Source organism: Coregonus lavaretus (assembly GCF_964263955.1).
Source record: "Coregonus lavaretus genome assembly, chromosome: 28".
Classification (NCBI taxonomy): domain Eukaryota; kingdom Metazoa; phylum Chordata; class Actinopteri; order Salmoniformes; family Salmonidae; genus Coregonus; species Coregonus lavaretus.
Window position 1 is genome coordinate 28,940,959 of NC_140015.1, and position 22,875 is coordinate 28,963,833.

Here is a 22,875-nt window from a genome sequence, read left to right on the forward strand (position 1 = left end):
CTTCTTAGAATAGAAAGCACAGGGGCGGAGTTTTGGTGGCGTACCCGAGCGCTGAGACAGTACAGCACCGATTCCAGCCTCGGACGCATCCACTTCCACTTGGAACGCCAAAGAGGGATCCGGATGTGCCAGCACTGGAGCCGAGGTAAACAGGTCCTTCAGATGTCTAAAAGCCCTGTCCGCCTCAGCCGACCACTGCAGACGCACCGGACCCCCCTTTAGCAGGGAGGTAATGGGAGCTGCTACCTGTCCAAAGCCCCGGATAAACCTCCGGTAGTAATTGGCAAAACCCAAGAACCGCTGCACTTCCTTCACCGTGGTGGGAGTCTGCCAATTACGCACGGCTGACACGCAGTCAATCTCCATCTCCACCCCTGACGTGGACAACCGATGTCCCAGGAAGGAGATGGACTCCTGGAAGAACAGACATTTCTCCACCTTCGCATACAGGTCATGCTCCAACAGTCTACCAAGCACCCGACGCACCAGGGACACATGCTCGGCTCGTGTAGCGGAGTATATTAGAATGTCATCAATATACACTACTACACCCTGTCCATGCAAGTCCCGGAAAATCTCATCCACAAACGATTGGAAGACTGAAGGAGCATTCATTAAACCGTATGGCATGACGAGGTACTCATAGTGACCCGAGGTGGTACTGAATGCTGTCTTCCACTCATCTCCCTCCCTAATGCACACCAGGTTGTACGCGCTCCTGAGATCCAATTTTGTGAAGAATCGCGCCCCGTGTAATGACTCCGTCATACTAGCAATCAGAGGGAGAGGATAGCTCTATTTGATTGTGATCTGATTGAGACCACGGTAATCAATACACGGGCGTAAACCCCCATCCTTCTTCTTCACAAAAAAATAAACTTGATGACGCAGGGGAAGTGGACGGCCGTATGTATCCCTGTCTCAGAGATTCGGTGACATATGTCTCCATCGCCGCCGTCTCCTCCTGAGACAGAGGATACACATGACTACGAGGAAGCGCAGCGCCTACTTGGAGGTCTATCGCACAATCCCCCTGTCGATGAGGTGGTAATTGAGTCGCCTTCATTTTACAGAAGGCGAGTGCCAAATCGGCATACTCAGGTGGAATGTGCATGGTGGGAACTTGGTTCGGGCTTTCCACCGTCGTTGCCCCTACGGAAACACCTACACACCGCCCGAAACACTGATCAGACCATCCCTTGAGAGCCCTCTGTTGCCATGAAATGTTGGGGTCATGAGATGTTAACCAGGGAAGCCCCAACACCACGGGAAACGCAGGAGAATCAATCAAATACAAACAAATTATCTCCTCATGGCCCTCCTGCGTTTTCATCCTGAGAGGCGCTGTGACTTCCCTAATCAATCCTGACCCCAAAGGGCGGCTATCTAGGGCATGAATGGGGAAGGGCACATCAACGGGTACAATAGGAATCCCTAACTTATAGGTGAACTGGCGATCAATAAAATTCCCAGCTGCGCCTGAATCTACTAGCGCCTTATGCTGAGAGTGAGGAGAAACCTCTGGAAACACAACTTTAATACACATATGCGCAACAGAGAGCTCTGGGTGAGTTGGGTGCCTACTCACCTGGAATGACTCATCAGTGCGCTGCCTACTGCCTCGATTCCTAGGAGACCCTCCCCAGCACCGACCAGCAGTGTGTCCTCTACGGCCACAGTTGGTGCAGGGGACAGCCTCTCTCCTGGTCTCTCTCCTGGTCTCCCTAGCACCAGCACCTCCGAGCTCCATAGGGGTCGGCTCGGAAGTGCTGGGGGATGGAATGGACGGCCCTGAATCCGGACGTCCGCGGGTAGCCAACAGGGTATCCAGGTGAATTGACATGTCCACCAGTTGGTCGAAGCTGAGGTCGGTGTCCCTGCAGGCCAATTCCCGACGCACGTCCTCCCTCAGGCTACATCTGTAGTGGTCGATGAGGGCCCTCTCATTCCATCCCGTGTTGGCAGCCAGCGTCCGGAAGTCCAGTGCGAACTCCTGTGCGCTCCTCCTCCCCTGTCTGAGGTGGAATAGACGCTCACCCGCTGCTTTACCCTCTGGTGGATGATCGAATACTGCCCTGAAGCGGCGGGTGAACTCCGCATAGTTGACAGTAGCGGCGTCTATTCCCCCCCACTCGGCGTTGGCCCACTCCAGCGCCTTGCCGGACAGACAGGAGATGAGGGCGGACACGCTGTCGTATCCCGAGGGCACCGGGTGGATGGTTGCCAGGTAGAGTTCAACCTGGAGCAGGAAACCCTGACACCCGGCAGCTGTGCCATCATAAGCCCTCGGGAGCGAGAGCCGAATCCCACTGGACCCCGGAGGTGAAGCGATGGGCATTGCCGATGGTGGTGGTGTCGTCGGAGGAGGTGTAGGCAGACCCCCTCTTTCCCATCGCTCCATAGTGCTCACCACCCGTTCCATGGCGGTGCCGAGAGCCTGGATCATGGCCGCTTGTTGTTCGACGCGTTCTTCCATTGATCCAGCTGGCACTGCCGCTCCTGCTGACTCCATGTGTGGTGTGTGATTCTGTCAAGGTGACGTGTATGCGGTGAACGAAGTCAAGCGCAGGACACCGAGCTACTGGCAGACGTACTTTACTAGCACAGTAAAGGAACATACAAAAACAAAACCTCCTAACAGGGAGGAACAATACACGCATACAAACAGCAACTGCCGACCTCACGGAAAACAATCACACACAACAAACAATGAGAGACAGGGGTACTTAAAGGGAATACAATGTAACATAATGGGAAACAGGTGTAAACAATAAAGACCAAACAAGACAAACACCGAAACATCGATCGGTAGTAGCTAGTACTCCAGGGACGACGAACGCCGAAGCCTGCCCGAGCAAGGAGGAGGAGCAGCCTCGGCTGAATCCGTGACAGGTTGACACAGACATGCTCAGGAAAGTGATATCACAACTTAAGCCTTCTACCTGCCTTCTCAATCCTATCCCCACCACCTTCTTCAAAACTGTTTTTAATTGCATATCTGAAGAAGTGCAAACTGTTGTTAATCACTCACTGTTCACAGGCAGTTTCCCCACTGCACTAAAAACTGCTATGGTGAAACCCCTTCTGAAGAAAAGTAATCTAGATTCTTCAGCTCTTAGCAATTTTCAGCCAATCTCCAACCTTCCATTCTTAAGCAACATTCTGGAGAAATTATTTTTCATGTGCCAACTGTATAAAAAAAAAATAATCCAATCTGGTTTTCGTGTCCACCACAGCACAGAGGCAGCCTTAGTTAAAGTGGTAAATTATCTTAGAGCCAACACAGATGCCAAACAGCTCTCTGTCCTTGTACTCTTGGATTTAAGTGCTGCATTTGACACTGTTGACCATGATGTCCTTCTGGACAGGCTTTAGAGGTGGGTTGGCCTCTCCAGTCCAGTTCTAAATTGTTTTAGGAACTATTTAAACGGTCGAGAGTTTTTTGCCACCCTTGGTGAACATAACTCAGAGAAAATACAAATCACATATGGCATTCCACAAGGTTGGATTTTGGGTCCGGTACTGTTCAGTTTATATACGTAACCCCTTGGCAGCGTTATCAGAAAGCACAGCATTGATTTTCACTGCTACGCAGACAATACACAACTTTACATTTTTGTTTCACCAGAGGATTTTAGCTCCACGGATAAATTACTAGACTGTATTAGTGATTTAAATACTTGGCTGGCTCACAACTTCCTCCAGCTAAATCAAGACAAGACCGAGGTACTTATTGTTGGAGCCAAAGTACAGAGAGCAAATCTGGTTGCACATTTTAATTCACAGGCAATAAAGATAAAACACCAGGTAAAAAATCTAGGTGTTATTTTAGATTCTGAACTAAATTTCGAATCACACATTAGGAATGTGACCAAAATAGCTTTTTACCACCTGAGGTGCGGACGTTTTTCTCTCAGGCTGATACAGAGAGACTCATCCATGCTTTTATTACAAGCAGGCTTGACTACTGTAATGCTCTCTTGTCTGGTCTACCCAAGAAAGCCATTGGTCAACTGCAAAACATACAGAATGCTGCAGCACGGGTACTGACAAAGACCAGACGGAGAGCACACATTACACCGGTTTTAAGGTCTCTGCACTAGGTACCTGTCAGTTTTAGAATTAATTTTGAGATTCTTCTATTGGTTTTTAAATCAATCCACGATTGTGCACCTCAATACATGTCAGACATGCTTTTAAGTTATGTACCCAGTAGGTTCCTCAGGTCCTCTGACACTGGCCTTTTAACTATCCCAAAGCCTAGAACCAAGAGGCATGGAGAGGGAGCCTTTAGTTATTATACCAGCCTCTGTAATAGCCTGCCAGAGAACCTGAGGGGGGGTCGAAACTGTGGACATATTTAAGAGATCTTAAAATGCATATTTTTAGCTCTACTTTTCCTTGGGGTGCTTTTTAGTTGTTCAGTTTTTGTCATTTTATCTCATTTATCAATCATGCTTAGGCACAAATCTGTGCGTAAACATGCATGGGATCATTTCCACACAAAGTGTGAGACTTATCAATATGAATGTTTGCTTGAGTGTACACACAGCCATGACCATGCATACGCACAGTTCCAAGTGGTGGAATATGGGAACGGCTTGTCATCCGTAGCCTAGTGAATGGGAAAAATATACAGTACCAGTCATATTAAAAGTTTGGACACACCTACTCAGTCAAGAGTTTTTCTTTATTTGTACTGTTTTCTACATTGTAGAATAATAGGGAAGACATCAAAACTATGAAATAACACATATGGAATCATGTAGTAACCAAAAAGTGTTAAACAAATCAAATTATATTTTATATTTGAGATTCTTCAAAGTAGCCACCCTTTGCCTTGATGAGAGCTTTGCACACTTGGCATTCTCTCAACCAGCTTCATGAGGAATGCTTTTCCAACAGTCTTGAAGGAGTTCCCACATATGCAGAGCACTTGTTGGCTGCTTTTCCTTCACTCTGCAGTCCAACTCATCCCAAACCATTTCAATTGGGTTGAGGTCAGGTGATTGTGGAGGCCAGGTCATCTGATACAGCACTCCATCACTCTCCTTCTTGGTAAAATAGCCCTTACACAGCCTGGAGGTGTGTTTTGGGTCATTGTCCTGTTGAAAAACAAATGATAGTCCCTCTAAGCGCAAACGAGATGGGATGGCGTATCCCTGCAGAATGCTGGTTAAGTGTGCCTTGAATTCTAAATAAATCACTGACAGTGTCACCAGCAAAGCACCATCACACCTCCTCCTCCATGCTTCACGGTGGGAACCACACATGCAGAGATCATCCATTCACCTACTCTGCGTCTCACAAAGACACGGCGGTTGGAACCCAAAATCTCAAATTTGGACTAATCAGACCAAAGGACAGATTTCCACCGGTCTAATGTCCATTGCTCGTGTTTCTTGGCCCAAGCAAGTCTCTTCTTCTTATTGGTGTCCTTTAGTAGTGGTTTCTTTGCAGCAATTCGACCATGAAGGCCTGATTCACGTGGTCTCCTCTGAACAGTTGATGTTGAGATGTGTCTGTTACTTGAACTCTGTGAAGCATTTATTTGGGCTGCATTTCTGAGGCTGGTATCTCTAATGAACTTATCCTCTGCAGCAGAGGTAACTCTGGGTCTTCCTTTCCTGTGGTAGTCCTCATGAGAGCCAGTTTCATCATAGCACTTGAAGGTTTTTGCGACTGCACTTGAAGAAACTTGAAATGTTCTGTATTGACTGACCTTCATGTCTTAAAGTAATGATGGACTGTCGTTTCTCTTTGCTTATTTGAGCTGTTCTTGGCATAATATGGATTTGGTCCTTTACCAAATAGGGCTATCTTCTGTATACCACCCCTACCTTGTCACAACACAACTGATTGGCTCAAACGCATTATGAAGGAAAGAAATTCCACAAATTAACTTTTAACAAGGCACACCTGTTAATTGAAATGCATTCCAGGTGACTACCTCATGAAGCTGGTTGAGAGAATGCCAAAGGTTGAGATTGTCACGGTTTACTAAGCCAGAACCCAGAAGCAGACCAGGACAAGGTGAGTTGAAACGAAGGTGAGTATTTATTTAACAGATTCAAAAAACGATGTAGAATAATCCAGGGGACAGAGCGGACGGCGGAGATGAGTTGGTGGAGGTGCAGTGGTAGATCCAAGAATGGCTCGGCAGCCGCCGACAACCAGGCAGGGGTTGGGTGAAGGTTCCGGGAGATTGACTGCAGATAGAAACAAAACGGAGGTAAGTACACGGCAAGCCAACAAGGTGCAAAACAACAAAACTAACACTAGAAACTCCAAGGCTGATACACTGACAAACATACTGTTCATGGCTAATGATCCGGCAGGGAATGGATGTCAGGTTAGGGCTTAAGAAGGGTGATGATCAGGACCAGGTGTGCAGACCGCTGATGAGATGCAGGTGCGGTTAATCGGGAGATCTCCCGCCTAGCAACGTTGCCCGGCAACCAGGCCGGGAGCGTTCACGAACCCTCAGGAAACTGGAGATTCCGAGCAGAAAAATGGCAACACAGGCAGGAACCGACTCAGGATGCAGGGTTCATGACAGTACCCCCCCTCCGATGAACGCCACCGGGCGGACTACCCGGAGCGCCAGGATGGAGGCGGTAGAAGTCACGAAGGAGGTCAGCATCCAGGATCTGGCGCCGAGGAATCCAACTCCTCTCTTCAGGACCATACCCCTCCCAGTCCACGAGATACTGGAAACCCCGGCCCCGCCGTCTGGAATCCATAATGCGGCGCACCGTGTAGGCAGGACCACCTCCGATCATCCGAGGGGGAGGAGGAGGAGGCGGAGGGGGTAACAGAGGACTGAGGAGAAGAGGCTTGAGGCAGGAGACATGAAAGGTGGGATGGACTCTGAGCGTTCTAGGTAACTTGAGTCGAACCGCCACAGGATTGATCACCTTCTCCACCACAAACGGACCAATGAACTTCGGTGACAGTTTCTTAGACTCAGTCCGCAGAGGAAGATCCCGTGTGGCCAACCAGACCCTATCTCCGATGGTATAGGTGGGGGCTGGAATCCGGCGACGATTCGCCTGGAGCTGATACCGGTCAGAAACTCTAAGGAGGGCCTTTCTGGCCCGATGCCAGGTCCGGTGGCAACGACGAATGTGGGCCTGAACAGAGGACACTGAGAGATCCTTCTCCTGAGAAGGAAACAAGGGAGGTTGGTAGCCATACAGGCACTGGAAGGGAGACATCCCAGTGGCAGATGTAGGGAGAGTATTGTGGGCATACTCAACCCAAGGCAACTGAGAGACCCAGGAGGTGGGGTTGGAGGAGACAAGGCAGCGTAGCGTAGATTCCATCTTCTGGTTGGCTCTCTCCGCCTGACCATTAGATTGGGGGTGAAAAGCAGATGTGAGACTGACTGTAGCTCCAATGGCCAAACAGAAAGACTTCCAGACAGCAGAGGTAAACTGAGGGCCACGGTCGGAAACTATGTCACTGGGCAACCCGTGGACCCTGAAAACCTCCCTAACCAGGATCTCGGACGTCTCAGAGGCCGAGGGAAGCTTGGAAATGGGCACAAAGTGGGCGAACTTGCTGAATCTGTCCACGATAGTCAGAATGACCGTGTTCCCCTCAGAAGAGGGCAACCCAGTGACAAAGTCCAGGGCCAGATGCGACCATGGTCGCCGGGGAATAGGGAGGGGGTGAAGTAGTCCAGAGCTGGGCCGGTTGGCACTCTTATTCTGCGCACACACTGGACAGGCAGCAACAAACCTCCGAGTATCTTCTCCCATGGCCGGCCACCAAAATCGTCTGCGAAGTAACGCCATCGTCCGGGCCACGCCAGGGTGACAAGCCATCTTGCTGGCGTGGGACCATTGGAGGACAGCAGAACGAACCGACTCAGGCACAAACAAACGACCGGGTGGACCGTTACCGGGACCGGGCTGCGTCCGAAGGGCCGCCATAACCTCCTCCTCAATCCTCCACATAACTGCTCCCATGACACAGTTCCGGGGAAGAATCGTCTCGGTCTTGGCCCCACTCTCCTCCGTCTTGGAGAACATCCGGGACAAGGCGTCCGCCTTGCCGTTCTTAGACCCAGGTCGGAACGTCAGGGAAAAATTCAAGCGTCCGAAAAACAAAGCCCACCTGGCCTGACGGGAGTTGAGACGTCTAGCCGATTGCACGTAAGCAAGATTCTTGTGGTCGGTCCAGACAATAAACGGTTGCTCCGCCCCCTCCAACCAGTGGCGCCACTCCTCCAAGGCAAGCTTCACCGCGAGAAGCTCCCGGTTACCCACATCGTAGTTCCTCTCCGCAGACGAAAGACGACGAGAGTAGTAGGCGCAGGGATGGAGTTTCCCGTCAGTGGAGCATCGCTGGGACAGGATGGCGCCAACCCCCACATCAGACGCATCCACTTCCACGACGAACTGACGGGCCGTGTCAGGTTGAGAGAGAATCGGTACGTTGGTGAATCGCCTCTTCAAATCCAGGAACGCTCGGTCCGCCTCAGGGTTCCAACTGAAGGTCCTGGTACTGGAAGTCAGGGCAGTTAAAGGAGCGGCCACACGGCTGTAATCCCGGATGAATCTGCGATAGAAATTCGCAAACCCCAGAAACCTCTGGAGCTGCAATCTCGTACCGGGTTGGGCCCATTCCAGAACCGCCCTAACCTTCTCCTGGTCCATCCTGATCTCTCCCCTGGAGATGATGTACCCGAGGAAGGATGTAGTGTGGGCGTGAAATTCGCACTTCTCGGCCTTCACGAACAGGCGATTCTCCAACAATCGCTGCAGAACCTGCCTGACATGCTGGACGTGGCTGGAAGGTTCCTTCGAGAAGATAAGAATGTCATCCAGGTAAACAAACACAAAGAGACCGATCATATCTCTCAGGACGTCATTCACCATACTCTGGAACACTGCTGGAGCATTGGTCAGTCCAAACGGCATCACCTGATACTCGAAGTGACCCATCGGTGTATTGAAACCCGTCAACCACTCGTCCCCCTCTCTGATCCGGACCAGGTGATACGCATTGCGTAGGTCTAGCTTGGTGAACACAGTAGCACCCTGTAAGGAGTCGAAGGCAGAGCTCATCAAGGGCAGGGGATACTTGTTCTTGACCGTGATATCATTCAACCCCCGATAATCAATACACGGTCGAAGAGAGCCATCCTTCTTACCCACAAAGAAGAATCCTGCCCCCAGGGGTGATGATGAGGGACGAATGAGACCAGCCGCTAGGGACTCCTTGATGTAGGTCTCCAAAGCCTCACGTTCAGGTCGGGAGATGCTGTATAACCGTCCCTTGGGATAGACAGCTCCAGGGAACAGGTTTATGGCACAGTCATATGGTCGGTGGGGAGGAAGTGACAGAGCCCTCTGCTTACTGAACACTTCCCCCAAATCGTGATATGTCTCGGGAACCAGGGACAAATCTGGGGGTCTAGCCTCAATCACCTGACTGGGAACAGAATGGGAACAGGCAGTCTTGAGGCAGTTAGCATGACACTCAAGGCTCCAACTAGTTACCTTGCCAGTCACCCAATCGAACGTGGGATTGTGTTCTTTCAGCCAGGGGTATCCAAGGACCAGAGGAACATGGGAAGAAGGCAGAATGAAGAATGAGATCACCTCAGAATGATTCCCTGACAACAGCATCTTAACCGGTTCAGTCCTCATCGTGATACGTGCCAGACTACTGCCGTTCAGAGTGGTAGCTTCAATGGCTTCCGGTAATCGCTCCTTGGAAAGCCCCAGCTGTTCCACCACTTCGGCATCAATAAAGCTTCCATCGGCACCTGAATCGACAAAAGCGTTAATCGCTAGACTCTGATTCCTGTTCATGAGGGTAGCCGGGAAACGGGGTCTGACAGAGGTATTGAGAGGTTGAAACTGGCTCGCTAAAAGTCCTCCCAACTTTAGCGAGCCGAGCAGTTTGACGACCGCCGGGAACAAGTGGACGGGCCCCATTGCTTCTCCCTCCTTCTCTCTCGAACTCGGTTATCCACCCGAATAGACAAGGCTACCAAGCTGTCCAGGTCACTAGGCTCCGGATAGGAGATCAACTCATCCTTGAGCTGCTCCGACAGCCCCTGGTAAAAGGCCGCTTGCAGAGACTCCTCATTCCACCCACTCTCCACAGCCAAAGTCCTGAACTCGATCACGAAGTCGGCAACGCTGCGAGTTCCTTGGCGAAGCGAAAACAGGCGCCTAGCTGCGTCCATACCTCGGACGGGATGGTCAAATAGCTTCCTCATCTCGGCCGTGAACTCCTGGTATGAGGCCATGCAGGTGTCCTGTTGTTCCCAAACGGCTGAAGCCCACTCCAGAGCTCGACCACGCAGCAACTCAATGACAAAGGCTATCCTAGCCTTGTCTGTGGCATAAGAGTGGGGCTGTAGATCGAACACTAATCCACACTGCATAAGGAAAGAACGGCATCTTCCCAACTCCCCCTCATATTTATCAGGCGTCGGAACCTTGGGCTCACGGAAGGGCACAGCTCCAGAAGCGGCAGGCGAGATGGGTGAAACCGGTCGTGGATTCTCCACCGGCAAACTGAGCTGAGCCTGGATCTTCGTCAGACTGGTAGAAAAGTTCCGAACTGACAAAGCTATCTCCTGTAGCGCCGTGCTATGTTGTCCCAACATCTTCTCCTGATGGGTAATGGCATGGCGAACAGAGTCCAGGTCCGCTGGGTTCATTTCTGGCCGGATCGTTCTGTCACGGTTTACTAAGCCAGAACCCAGAAGCAGACCAGGACAAGGTGAGTTGAAACGAAGGTGAGTATTTATTTAACAGATTCAAAAAACAATGTAGAATAATCCAGGGGACAGAGCGGACGGCGGAGATGAGTTGGTGGAGGTGCAGTGGTAGATCCAAGAATGGCTCGGCAGCCGCCGACAACCAGGCAGGGGTTGGGTGAAGGTTCCGGGAGATTGACTGCAGATAGAAACAAAACGGAGGTAAGTACACGGCAAGCCAACAAGGTGCAAAACAACAAAACTAACGCTAGAAACTCCAAGGCTGATACACTGACAAACATACTGTTAATGGCTAACGATCCGGCAGGGAATGGATGTCAGGTTAGGGCTTAAGAAGGGTGATGATCAGGACCAGGTGTGCAGACCGCTGATGAGATGCAGGTGCGGTTAATCGGGAGATCTCCCGCCTAGCAACGTCGCCCGGCAACCAGGCCGGGAGCGTTCACGAACCCTCAGGAAACTGGAGATTCCGAGCAGAAAAATGGCAACACAGGCAGGAACCGACTCAGGATGCAGGGTTCATGACAGAGATTTCATTGTATTTCCTTTGTGAATTCATGCAACTTAGCTTGACAGACTATATCATATAATTTGACCACATCAGTGTACATGCCATTCCGGTGCACATCCAAGTGCTATCTGTCCTCGTGTTTTTGGCAACGGGCACTTTTCAGAGTGAGTTTGCCGATCGTTATCTCACAGACCTTGATGAGCCAATGTTTTGGATGCAATCATCAGCAAAATGAATTTCCATACACCATCGCACAACCGGTTGAAGTCAGGAGGGGTTTCTTTGCCATCAATGGTTTCCCAAATACGAACGGAGCAATAGACGGCACCCACATCGCCATAAAAGCACCATCCCAAAACAAATTCAACTATGTGGACAGAAAAGGCGTCCACTCACTTAATGTGGAGGTGATAGGTTATGTGATGCGCAAAAGAGGCTGCTGAATGTGGTGGCCAGGTGGAACGCACAACTCGTTCATTCTGTAGAACAGCAATGTTGGCCTACATGCCTACAGGATGAAGTTGTTGAGGATGGATGGCTTATTGGTGAGCGTTGAAGTATATTTGCCATTGCTACAGCAACTTGAATTGTCCTGATTGTCCTCTCTTTGTAGCTATGTTTTTATCTTTACTGGTCAAGCCACAACTGACCGAGCCAAATAAAATGGTTGTGTGAACAGTTGGTATATGGTGTATATCTCCTACCGGTGTGCGTATGACGCTCGTAGGATTGTTTGATAAATCACACTTTTTCTATGCGTACAAACATTTTAAATTCTGTTACGTAAGTAGTATTTTAGAATAGTTTCTACGCAATATTGATAAATGAGGCCCCTGGAGTCTGGATGCAGAGGCCTAGACACCCATCTGTGGATAGAGGGTCCCATTGTTCTGAGGGAACGTTGAGAGAAGAGAAGCTGTCTCCATCACTGTCACTTTGTTCGTTGATGCAGTGTTGTTTAAATTAGCTTTACGCATTGACAGTGCTGTTTAAATGAGCTTTGTGCAGTGACAATGTTTAAATGAGTTTTGTGCAGTGACATTGCTGTTTAAATTAGATGTGTGCAGTGACATTGTGGTTTAAATTAGCTTTGTGCAGCGACAGTGCTGTTTAAATTAGCTTTGTGCAGTGACATTGTTGTTTAAATTAGCTTTGTGCAGTGACAGTGCTGTTTAAATTAGCTTTGTGCAGTGACAGTGTCACGCCCTGGCTCTGGGGACTCTTTTATGTTGAGCCAGGGTGTTAGTTTCTATGTTGTAGTTTTCTAGGTTTCTGTTCTAGATCGTTGTATTTCTATGTTGGCCAGGGTGGTTCCCAATCAGAGGCAGCTGATTCTCGTTGTCTCTGGTTGGGAACCATATTTAGGCAGCCTGTTGGCACTTTTGTATTGTGGGATCTTGATCTGTAAGGTTTGTGTTTAACCTAGGACTTCACGTATCGTTTATTGTTTTTTGTTCGTGTTGTACATTCAATAAAATAATGTACGCTTCTCACGCTGCGCCTTGGTCCTCATCGTATAACGATCGTGACAGACAGTGCTGTTTTAAATTAGCTTTGTGCAGTGACAGTGCTGTTTTAAATTAGCTTTGTGCAGTGACAGTGTTGTTTAAATTAGCTTTGTTCAGTGACAGTGCTGTTTAATTAGCTGTTTCGTTTCCAGTTATGGGCCCTTCTCTTGTGCCTTTTTGCGGCTGCAGTGGTGTTTGCTGTATCATCAACTAATGAGGAAATAGTTATTTTGAGATTGGTGTAATGCTGGGTTGGGAGTTTGGAGTTGGCGTCCAACACACAGAGGGAATTAGCCCAAATCCTCCTCCTCAGCCTTGGGACCATCATTGTGATGCTTTTACCATCCAAAACCGTGAACTGGGCTTTTGCCACGCTCAAAGTCCTCTATTTCAACCATTATCTTTGAAGATGAAAGGATGAGCTGAGAAAAGCAGCGTCCGTTGCCAGTCCGTGCAGCCAGGACAGCAGCTCACAGTAAATGTGTGTTAGCCTACAGCCAGCTCTGTTCTGTTAGCCGATCAATGGCACGGGAGGATGGAAGAGAGCCCCATTAGAGAGACCGAGAGGGAGACGCGCACACACACAAGAACACACACATACACACTCCCTCATCAAACACACTCTCAAGAGACACGCTGTCCTCTCTGTCCCCAAACACAGTCCATATTCTGGTGCCATAATCATCATGTTTTCCCTCATTTTTAGCTTTAAACCCAATCAATTGTTTTGTCAGTGTTATGATTGTCAACTACTGCACAGTGGATCTGTTATCTCCCCAAGCAGCTGGATATGTAAAGGGATGAACTGTTGTTGTTTAGTGGTCATATCTATTTCACTTAGTTAGTGCTATAGTTTCTCATGCTTTGAGGACCTAGGATTCTGTTTCCTTATTGGTCCGTCCAAAGAATTCCACTTCAGAAACTACACCAACATTACAAATGAATTTAAGCCTTGTTGTCCTGAACAACAGAAACATTTGATCATTCTATTGGCTCGTCCAAAGCCATTATTTTGTTTTCTTACCGCAACTTCACTCAAAACTCATTTTTATGGCTAACTCAGATTATAATTTTTTTACGTGTCCTGACAATGTATTTTCTGAGAAACATCTGGACTTCAAACAGCATGGGAGAGAGTCAGATCCTCCGAGGGATCTCTCCTTAACACTGTGATGGGCTAAATAACAACTCTGTCAAAACTTTCAAATAACTTTTTCCCCTAGTAAATGATTAACAAGACAGGGAGAAATGAAGGGCCTGATGACAGGGGGAGTCTGAGCTGAGGAAGGGAGTCTGATGAAAGAGAAGATGGTACAACAGACAGCTGGACATGGGGGGGGGGGGTTTGTCTCTCTCTCTCTCTCTGCCTTGTAATTGATCAGTCCCTATAGGTGGTTTGTCAGGCTAGCCCTGTCTTCCCTTCCTCCCAGACATCCTATAGCCATTGGGCTCTTTCTGTTGTTGAGTTGAAACATCAATGTGTTGGTTAGAGTTATGTTTGTGATTTTGCATGTTCATAGGACTGGTTGATGTTTCACTTTCACATGTTTCGTGCTGACACAGAGAGATCAATGGCTGATGTTTGTTGTGTGTTGTAGTATCTAAGTAATTCGATTACAGATTAAATTCAGCTCCACATTTTGATTTCTAATAAGCGTTGCTATTAGAAATGCTTTTCTGTGAGTGTGTGGGAATTTGGAGTAGGAGTACCTATTGTTTTTAAATCTTGTCCACAAATGAGCTTGTTTCCAACTGCAGCTGTCCCTTAAATTCCCTGTCTCCCTCCCTCCATTTCTCCCTATTTATGTTCAGTCCAAGCTCAGACAGATGTGGTCTCCACTCCAGATTGGCTCTTTCTTTCTTTCTCTCTCTCTCTCTGTCTTTCGTTCTCTCTGTCCCCTATCCATTCATATATCTGAATATGGGATTTCATCTATTTAATCTCAATTTCTTCAATTTCCTCACCTCTCATACAGTGGGGAAAAAAAGTATTTAGTCAGCCACCAATTGTGCAAGTTCTCCCACTTAAAAAGATGAGAGAGGCCTGTAATTTTCATCATAGGTACACGTCAACTATGACAGACAAAATGAGAAACAATTTCCCAAGAAATCACATTGTAGGATTTTTAATGAATTTATTTGCAAATTATGGTGGAAAATAAGTATTTGGTCAATAACAAAAGTTTCTCAATACTTTGTTATATACCCTTTGTTGGCAATGACACAGGTCAAACGTTTTCTGTAAGTCTTCACAAGGTTTTCACACACTGTTGCTGGTATTTTGGCCCATTCCTCCATGCAGATCTCCTCTAGAGCAGTGATGTTTTGGGGCTGTCGCTGGGCAACACGGACTTTCAACTCCCTCCAAAGATTTTCTATGGGGTTGAGATCTGGAGACTGGCTAGGCCACTCCAGGACCTTGAAATGCTTCTTACAAAGCCACTCCTTCGTTGTTTGGGATCATTGTCATGCTGAAAGACCCAGGCACATTTCATCTTCAATGCCCTTGCTGATGGAAGGAGGTTTTCACTCAAAATCTCACGATACATGGCCCCATTCATTCTTTCCTTTACACGGATCAGTCGTCCTGGTCCCTTTGCAGAAAAACAGCCCCAAAGCATGATGTTTCCACCCCCATGCTTCACAGTAGGTATGGTGTTCTTTGGATGCAACTCAGCATTCTTTGTCCTCCAAACACGACGAGTTGAGTTTTTACCAAAAAGTTCTATTTTGGTTTCATCTGACCATATGACATTCTCCCAATCCTCTTCTGGATCATCCAAATGCACTCTAGCAAACTTCAGACGGGCCTGGACATGTACTGGCTTAAGCAGGGGGACACGTCTGGCACTGCAGGATTTGAGTCCCTGGCGGCGTAGTGTGTTACTGATGGTAGGCTTTGTTACTTTGGTCCCAGCTCTCTGCAGGTCATTCACTAGGTCCCCCTGTGTGGTTCTGGGATTTTTGCTCACCGTTCTTGTGATCATTTTGACCCCACGGGGTGAGATCTTGCGTGGAGCCCCAGATCGAGGGAGATTATCAGTGGTCTTGTATGTCTTCCATTTCCTAATAATTGCTCCCACAGTTGATTTCTTCAAACCAAGCTGCTTACCTATTGCAGATTCAGTCTTCCCAGCCTGGTGCAGGTCTACAATTTTGTTTCTGGTGTCCTTTGACAGCTCTTTGGTCTTGGCCATAGTGAAGTTTGGAGTGTGACTGTTTGAGGTTGTAGACAGGTGTCTTTTATACTGATAACAAGTTCAAACAGGTGCCATTAATACAGGTAACGAGTGGAGGACAGAGGAGCCTCTTAAAGAAGAAGTTACAGGTCTGTGAGAGCCAGAAATCTTGCTTGTTTGTAGGTGACCAAATACTTTTCCACCATAATTTGCAAATAAATTCATTAAAAATCCTACAATGTGATTTTCTGGATTTTATTTTCTCATTTTGTCTGTCATAGTTGACGTGTACCTATGATGAAAATTACAGGCCTCTCTCATCTTTTTAAGTGGGAGAACATGCACAATTGGTGGCTGACTAAATACTTTTTTCCCCCACTGTATCTATTGTTGCCTCCTCAGGTGATTCAGTATAACCTCATACAACAATTGACTTAACATTCATACTAGTCAACATGTATTTAATCACGCCTTTTATGTCAGCATGGCATGAAAAAGCCGTTATGAAGAGTAGGACTGTTGGACTAAACTGACACCCTTCAGTTCAGCATACAATTATCCACCTGCTGCAACAATACTTGGCAGTCCTTTTATTTCCAACTTTTGTTGCAGTAGCCTATATGTTATTAGCCTATATGTTATTAGCCTATATGTTATTAGCCTATATGTTATTAGCCTATATGTGATTTTCCAAACATATTAAAGTTGTAGGGAAGAGGGATCAGCCAGACGAGTTGAAGAGGGAATTCTACATTAAAGGCTGTTCTGGGACCAGGTCTAATAGCTGCCTGCCCTTGAAGTCAAGTCATGTGGACCATCACGCCTGGCACTGTTTATGTCTCTCTCTCTGTGTGTGTGTGTGTGTTCGTGTGTGAGTTCGTGCGTGCGTATCCTCCTATTTTTCTGTGTTGTCTGTCTCTGGGTGTGTGTGCAAGTGTGTGTGTGTGTGTGTGTGTGTGTGTGTGTGTGTGTGTGTGTGTGTGTGTGTGTGTGTGTGTGTGAGACACAGGCATGGCATCTGGGTGTTGTGGCGACACAGCCTTTGATGTCTATGTGAGATTTTCCGGCAAAAAAAAAGACTTCAGACGCTTTCTGCTCTAATTGCCATGTGACTGACTGAAGCCATAACGAGAGAGAACCTCACTGTCCTGGGATGCCCGGGTGTCTGTGGAGAGGGAGGGGAAGGGACAGTAGAGGGTGTCTGTGGAGAGGGAGGGGAAGGGACAGTAGAGGGTGTCTGTGGAGAGAGAGGGGAAGGGACAGTAGATGGTGTCTGTGGAGAGAGAGGGGAAGGGACAGTAGAGGGTGTCTGTGGAGAGAGGAAGAAAAGTGATTTATTTGCAACAAAGTGTTTCCTTTCCTATTCACATGATGCTACATACAGTTTAAAACTAGAATCCTTAATTGAAACAATAACAAAGTGTCCTCCACGCCCCTGTGTCGCTAAAAACCTAAGGGATGGGGCTGGAGAAATATACCCACTCTCAAATTCATAGACAGAGCTATGGATGCAAGGATTGACCATCCATGATATCAAATGTATCATTTTAACCATGTTTTGAGGCAATACAGTTTGTTTACATTGGAGTGAAACAAGCTTATGTTTTGGTTTCTTATGGGGTACGACACTTAAACTAAGCACGAGGCATTTCTAAGTTATGTTCCTCAAGAATCAATGGGTATAATTTAAGTCCAAAAATGGATGAAGCAACTAAGGATTCTAGCTTTAAGCATTTTGTATGATTGTAACAAAGTCTTGAGCGTAACTTCAGTTAATTCAACACAACGACACATTATCATACCGTCCTCAGATTTCCCCCTCTCACACTATACATCTCTCTCTCTCTCTCTCTCTCTCTCTCTCTCTCTCTCTCTCTCTCTCTCTCTCTCTCTCTCTCTCTCTCTCTCTCTCTCTCTCTCTCTCTCTCTCTCTCTCTCTCTCTCTCTCTCTCTCTCTCTCTCTCAATTCAATTCAATTCAATTCAATTTAAGGGCTTTATTGGCATGGGAAACGTGTGTTAACATTGCCAAAGCAAGTGAAGTAGATAGTACACAAAAGTGAAATAAACAATAAATATTAACAGTAAACATTACACTCAGAAGTTTCAAAAGAATAAAGACATTTCAAATGTCATATTATGTATATATACAGTGTTGTAACAATGTGCAAATAGTTAAAGTACAAATGGGAAAATAAATAAACATAAATATGGGTTGTATTTACAATGGTGTTTGTTCTTCACTGGTTGCCCTTTTCTTGTGGCAACAGGTCACAAATCTTGCAGCTGTGATGGCACACTGTGGTTTTTCACCCAGTAGATAAGGGAGTTTATCAAAATTGGGTTGGTTTTCGAATTCTTTGTGGATCTCTCTCTCTCTCTCTCTCTCTCTCTCTCTCTCTCTCTCTCTCTCTCTCTCTCTCTCTCTCTCTCTCTCTCTCTCTCTCTCTCTCTCTCGCTGCCTCCCCCCTCTCTCAATCTCTCACGTTCCTCCATAATATCTAGCTCTATTCACATACATACTACAGTGCAATAATTCCATGCCAGTCCAGAAGCTGCCTAACTGCCTGTTAGTTAATGTCTGTTTAAATGCGGTTGGCTTGGTCATTAGCATTCCTGTAATGTAATGTGGCTGTAATGCTGCTCTCTCTGGCAGCAGCCTGAATCAAAGAGCTCTGCTGGGGCAAAGTCAAAGCTGTAGATCAGTTCAAAGGAAGAGGGGTCAGGAGAGGGGTCAGTCCATCTCTGCACTGCAGCCCCTACATAAGCCAGCACACACATCTGCGGGCGAACACACACACACACATGAAAGCATGCACACACACTCGTACACACACATAAGCACACACACACATCTGCAGGCGTGCACACTCTGTAGAACACACAATCCCCATTGCACACGCACAAACCACAGATTGACTTCCAAATGGAGGTCCCTGTCAAAACTACACCCCTAAACGTTTCCCTGAGACCGGGTTGATTTACACACACACACACACACACACACACACACACACACACACACACACACACACACACACTCCTGCTCTAGTTCTCTGACTAGTCTCTTCTCTGTACTTCCTGAAATGAGACATGGCAGCGGTGCCCATTTTCCTCCTGACTGAGTGACCTTTGATTTACACTAATTTCTCTCATTAAATCAGACCGCTGACCTTAGTGGAATGCCCCCGCTTTGATGTGGGCCCTGCCTAGCCTGTGTGACTCACAGATCAGAGGGCCTTGTGTGTGTGTGTTTTCCCTTCCTGCTGAGCTGGCTAAGCGGGCAGACACTCTGGCATTCCTTGTGCTTGTTGTTGCTCCTCTCTTCTCTATTCCCAGCCCAAACGGGGATTCCCCCGGCCTCTCTGTTCCATTCCAAGTCATCCTGGAATACTCCCTCACTGTTTTAGTTCTGATCAGAGCTTTGAGTGTTGAAAGAGTGGGCCAGATGAGACAGGTGTCATTGACTGACCCTGAGATTGTCATACCCACTTGTGTGTGTCGGTGTGTTTTTTGTGTACATGAGTGTGTGTATATGTGTGTGCTGCACATGCATTATTAAAGTTACTTTTTGAATACCCTGTACCACGGATCTGTTTTTTGTGACAAACAGTCGCTAGGAGAGGAAAAAGTGCAGTGTTGCACTTGCATTGTAGAAGTTGTTCTGCCAATACCACGGTAGGACATAACTTACTAGTGTCTCCAAACAGTAGTGTCTTAGTGTGCTACCTCTGTTTTGACATGAGTGTACCTGTGTGTATCTCCCTGACCCCAGGTCATCTCAGACCTGGAGGAGCAGGTGTCCTCTCTGAGGGACGAGCTGCAGCAGGCCCACAGCCAGAGGAAGCAACAGCTGCTGGAGCTGGGGGTGCTCAGGGAGGAGGAGAGGCAGCGCGCTGCCCAGGACCAGGAGGCCTCCCTGGGCAGGCTGAGAGCCGAGATGGACCGCATCCGCCTGGAGCTGGAGAGGAGCCACAAGGCCGAGAGACAACTGGCCCAGGAGAAGGTGGGTGAGGTCGGGGGAGAGAGAGAGTGTGGCGGCGTTTTTATTTTATTTTTTATTTAACCTTTATTTAACCAGGTAAGTCAGTTGAGAACAAGTTCTCGTTTACAACTGCAACCTGGCCAAGATAAAGCAAAGCAGTGCGATTAAAAACAACAACACAGAGTTACATATGGGGTAAACAAAACATAAAGTCAAAAATACAACAGAAAATATATATACAGTGTGTGCGAATGTAGTAAGTTATGGAGGTAAGGCAATAAATAGGCCATAGTGCAAAATAATTACAATTTAGTATTAACACTGGAATGATAGATGTGCAAGAGATGATGTGCAAATAGAGATACTGGGGTGCAAATTAGCAAAATAAATAATAATATGGGGATGAGATAGTTGGGTGGGCTAATTTCAGAATGGCTGTGTACAGGTGCAGTGATCGGTAAGCTGCTCTGAAAACTGACGCTTAAAGTTAGTGAGGGAGATAAGAGTCTCCAGCTTCAGAGATTTTTGCAGTTCGTTCCAGTCATTGGCAGCAGAGAACTGGAAGGAATGGCGGCCAAAGGAGGTGTTGGCTTTGGGGATGACCAGTGAGATATACCTGCTGGAGCGCAGACTACGGGTGGGTGTTGCTATGGTGACGAGTGAGCTAAGATAAGACGGGGATTTGCCTAGCAGTGATTTATAGATGACCTGGAGCCAGTGGGTTTGGCGACGAATATGTAGTGAGGGCCAGCCAACAAGAGCGTACAGGTCACAATGGTGGGTAGTATATGGGGCTTTGGTGACAAAACGGATGGCACTGTGATAGACTACATCCAATTTGCTGAGTAGAGTGTTGGAGGCTATTTTGTAAATGACATCGCCGAAGTCAAGGATCGGTAGGATAGTCAGTTTTACGAGGGCATGTTTGGCAGCATGAGTGAAGGAGGCTTTGTTGCGAAATAGGAAGCCAATTCTAGATCTAACTTTTGATTGGAGATGCTTAATGTGAGTCTGGAAGGAGAGTTTACAGTCTAACCAGACACCTAGGTATTTGTAGTTGTCCACATACTCTAGGTCAGACCCGCCAAGAGTAGTGATTCTAGTCGGGTGGGCGGGTGCAAGCAGCGTTCGGTTGAAGAGCATGCATTTAGTTTTACTAGTGTTTAAGAGCAGTTGGAGGCTACGGAAGGAGTGTTGTATGGTGTTGAAGCTCGTTTGGAGTTGGGACATGGCACTGCCAGGGGAGAAGGGAAGAGAGAGATGGCACAGGATAAGGTGGGTGATGGGATGGGGGGTGATGGGATGGGGGGTGAGGGATGGGTGGGCTAGGGACATAGCACCGCCACAAGAGAAGGAGAGAGAGTGGGTGGTAGGGGTGGTAGAGGGACGTCCTCCCTCCCTCTTATCCTCCATTTCCACCCTCTGTCCTCTTTTCATCATCTTCCACCCCTACATGGCTCTCCCAGTAGAGAAGAACAGGGTACAGAGGTAGGGTAGTATACATATGGAGAATCAGTCATGACCAGTATACCAGATTTTTCCTGTTATTGGTATGTAGGACATAACGGACTGCTTATCAGATGGGAAGCTTTTAACACTAGAACCGCTGGGCGTTGATGGACCCCCCCTTCAAGCTAATAGCAAAACTAATCATTTGGTTGTGTTTATGAAGGCCTTGGGTAACATTAGAATACTATTTGTATTTTATTTCAAATAACACAATAGCATTTTCGTTAGTTTATGTTACTGTAGGCTGCTATATGTAAAAAAAGAAATATATATATATATATAATAAAAACGCCAAAATTCAAGTGTTCAACCAATTTTATTTGTGGATGCCTTTGTTACCACTATGAAACAGAAAGCATATGCGTTGGAACATGGTAACAGCTTATTTTTATAACGACTCCCAAAAATATATATACCCCAATCACCAAGAAGCACGGTCAAAAGACGCGCGGTCCAAGGACACCATTTTCGTAACTTTAATAGTATCCGGTTTTCTCTTGATGTCATGAGCCCTCTCACTCCACCGGGTTACCACCTTTATTTGTTTCCACTATCTTCCACTCTCTCTACTCAGCCTAACTAGCTCCACCTGTCCCTGCTCTGCTCTGCTCTAATTACTCTGCCAGCTGCGCTGCATTACCCACTAACCTCTCCCAGTATTTAAAGCCCTGTCTTTCAGCTCTCCTTTGTCAGATCGTCTGCAAAGCTCACACCCGGAACCTGTTTGCTCTCGCTTCTGGCTCACCCTTGTTTTGTGACCCCGGACCTGCCTGATTCTTGGATACTCTTCTGCCCCAGGAAAACCAGACCTGCTTTCTGCCATAACGACTCCTGACTACTCTTCAATCCCGGTAACTCTGACCAGCCTTCTGCCTTGCTACAACGTATTTGGATTTCCCTTGAACTGTACTGCTGCCTTGTTTCATCCGCCCCGTTGTGTCTGTGTTTCCCCCCCCCCAGGACTTCTGGACCACCCACCACCGGCGTCATAGGACGCATCGCTGCCACTGGGGGGGGCACAGACCCAGCACATTGGACGGGATCCCTGTTACCCCTGGAGCCTTCACTCACTCCCTACTTCCCTTTTCCCTTAAGTTTTAATAAACTTTCTGGTGTGACGCAATTGTGGTCCTCTGGTCGTCTGTCTGAAACGTGACAGTACGATCTGACCATCATGGACTCAGCGCACACTTCCCCCGACATGGAAACCGACGAACCTGAGCAACCCACTGCCATGCTACGCCTGGATCACACTGAGAGAGGGCTAGCCCGCATGAGCGGCGACATCACCTCTCTGCTTCAGGTCAGCCACCAACAGCATCAGCAGTTCCAGCAGCACCAGCAGCAGTTCCAGCAGCAGCAACAACAACTCGCCATGGTCATCCAACTCCTCACCAACCTTACCCCAGCCACTCCGCCCACCGGCCCGGTTCCAGGCAG

The 22,875-nt window shown here is 47.7% G+C and overlaps 1 protein-coding gene across 1 annotated transcript in view; it reads left to right on the forward strand.

The window, feature by feature from the left end:
* LOC311103215 (centrosomal protein of 112 kDa-like) overlaps positions 1–22,875 on the forward strand; it is a gene marked incomplete at its 5' end in the record, with an annotated part of 98,039 nt that overhangs the window by 19,144 nt on the left and 56,020 nt on the right. Inside the window, one exon of the mRNA XM_084144758.1 lies at positions 19,717–19,947. Coding sequence (XP_084000884.1) covers positions 19,717–19,947 — 231 coding nt within the window. The remainder of the gene's footprint in view (positions 1–19,716; positions 19,948–22,875) is intronic.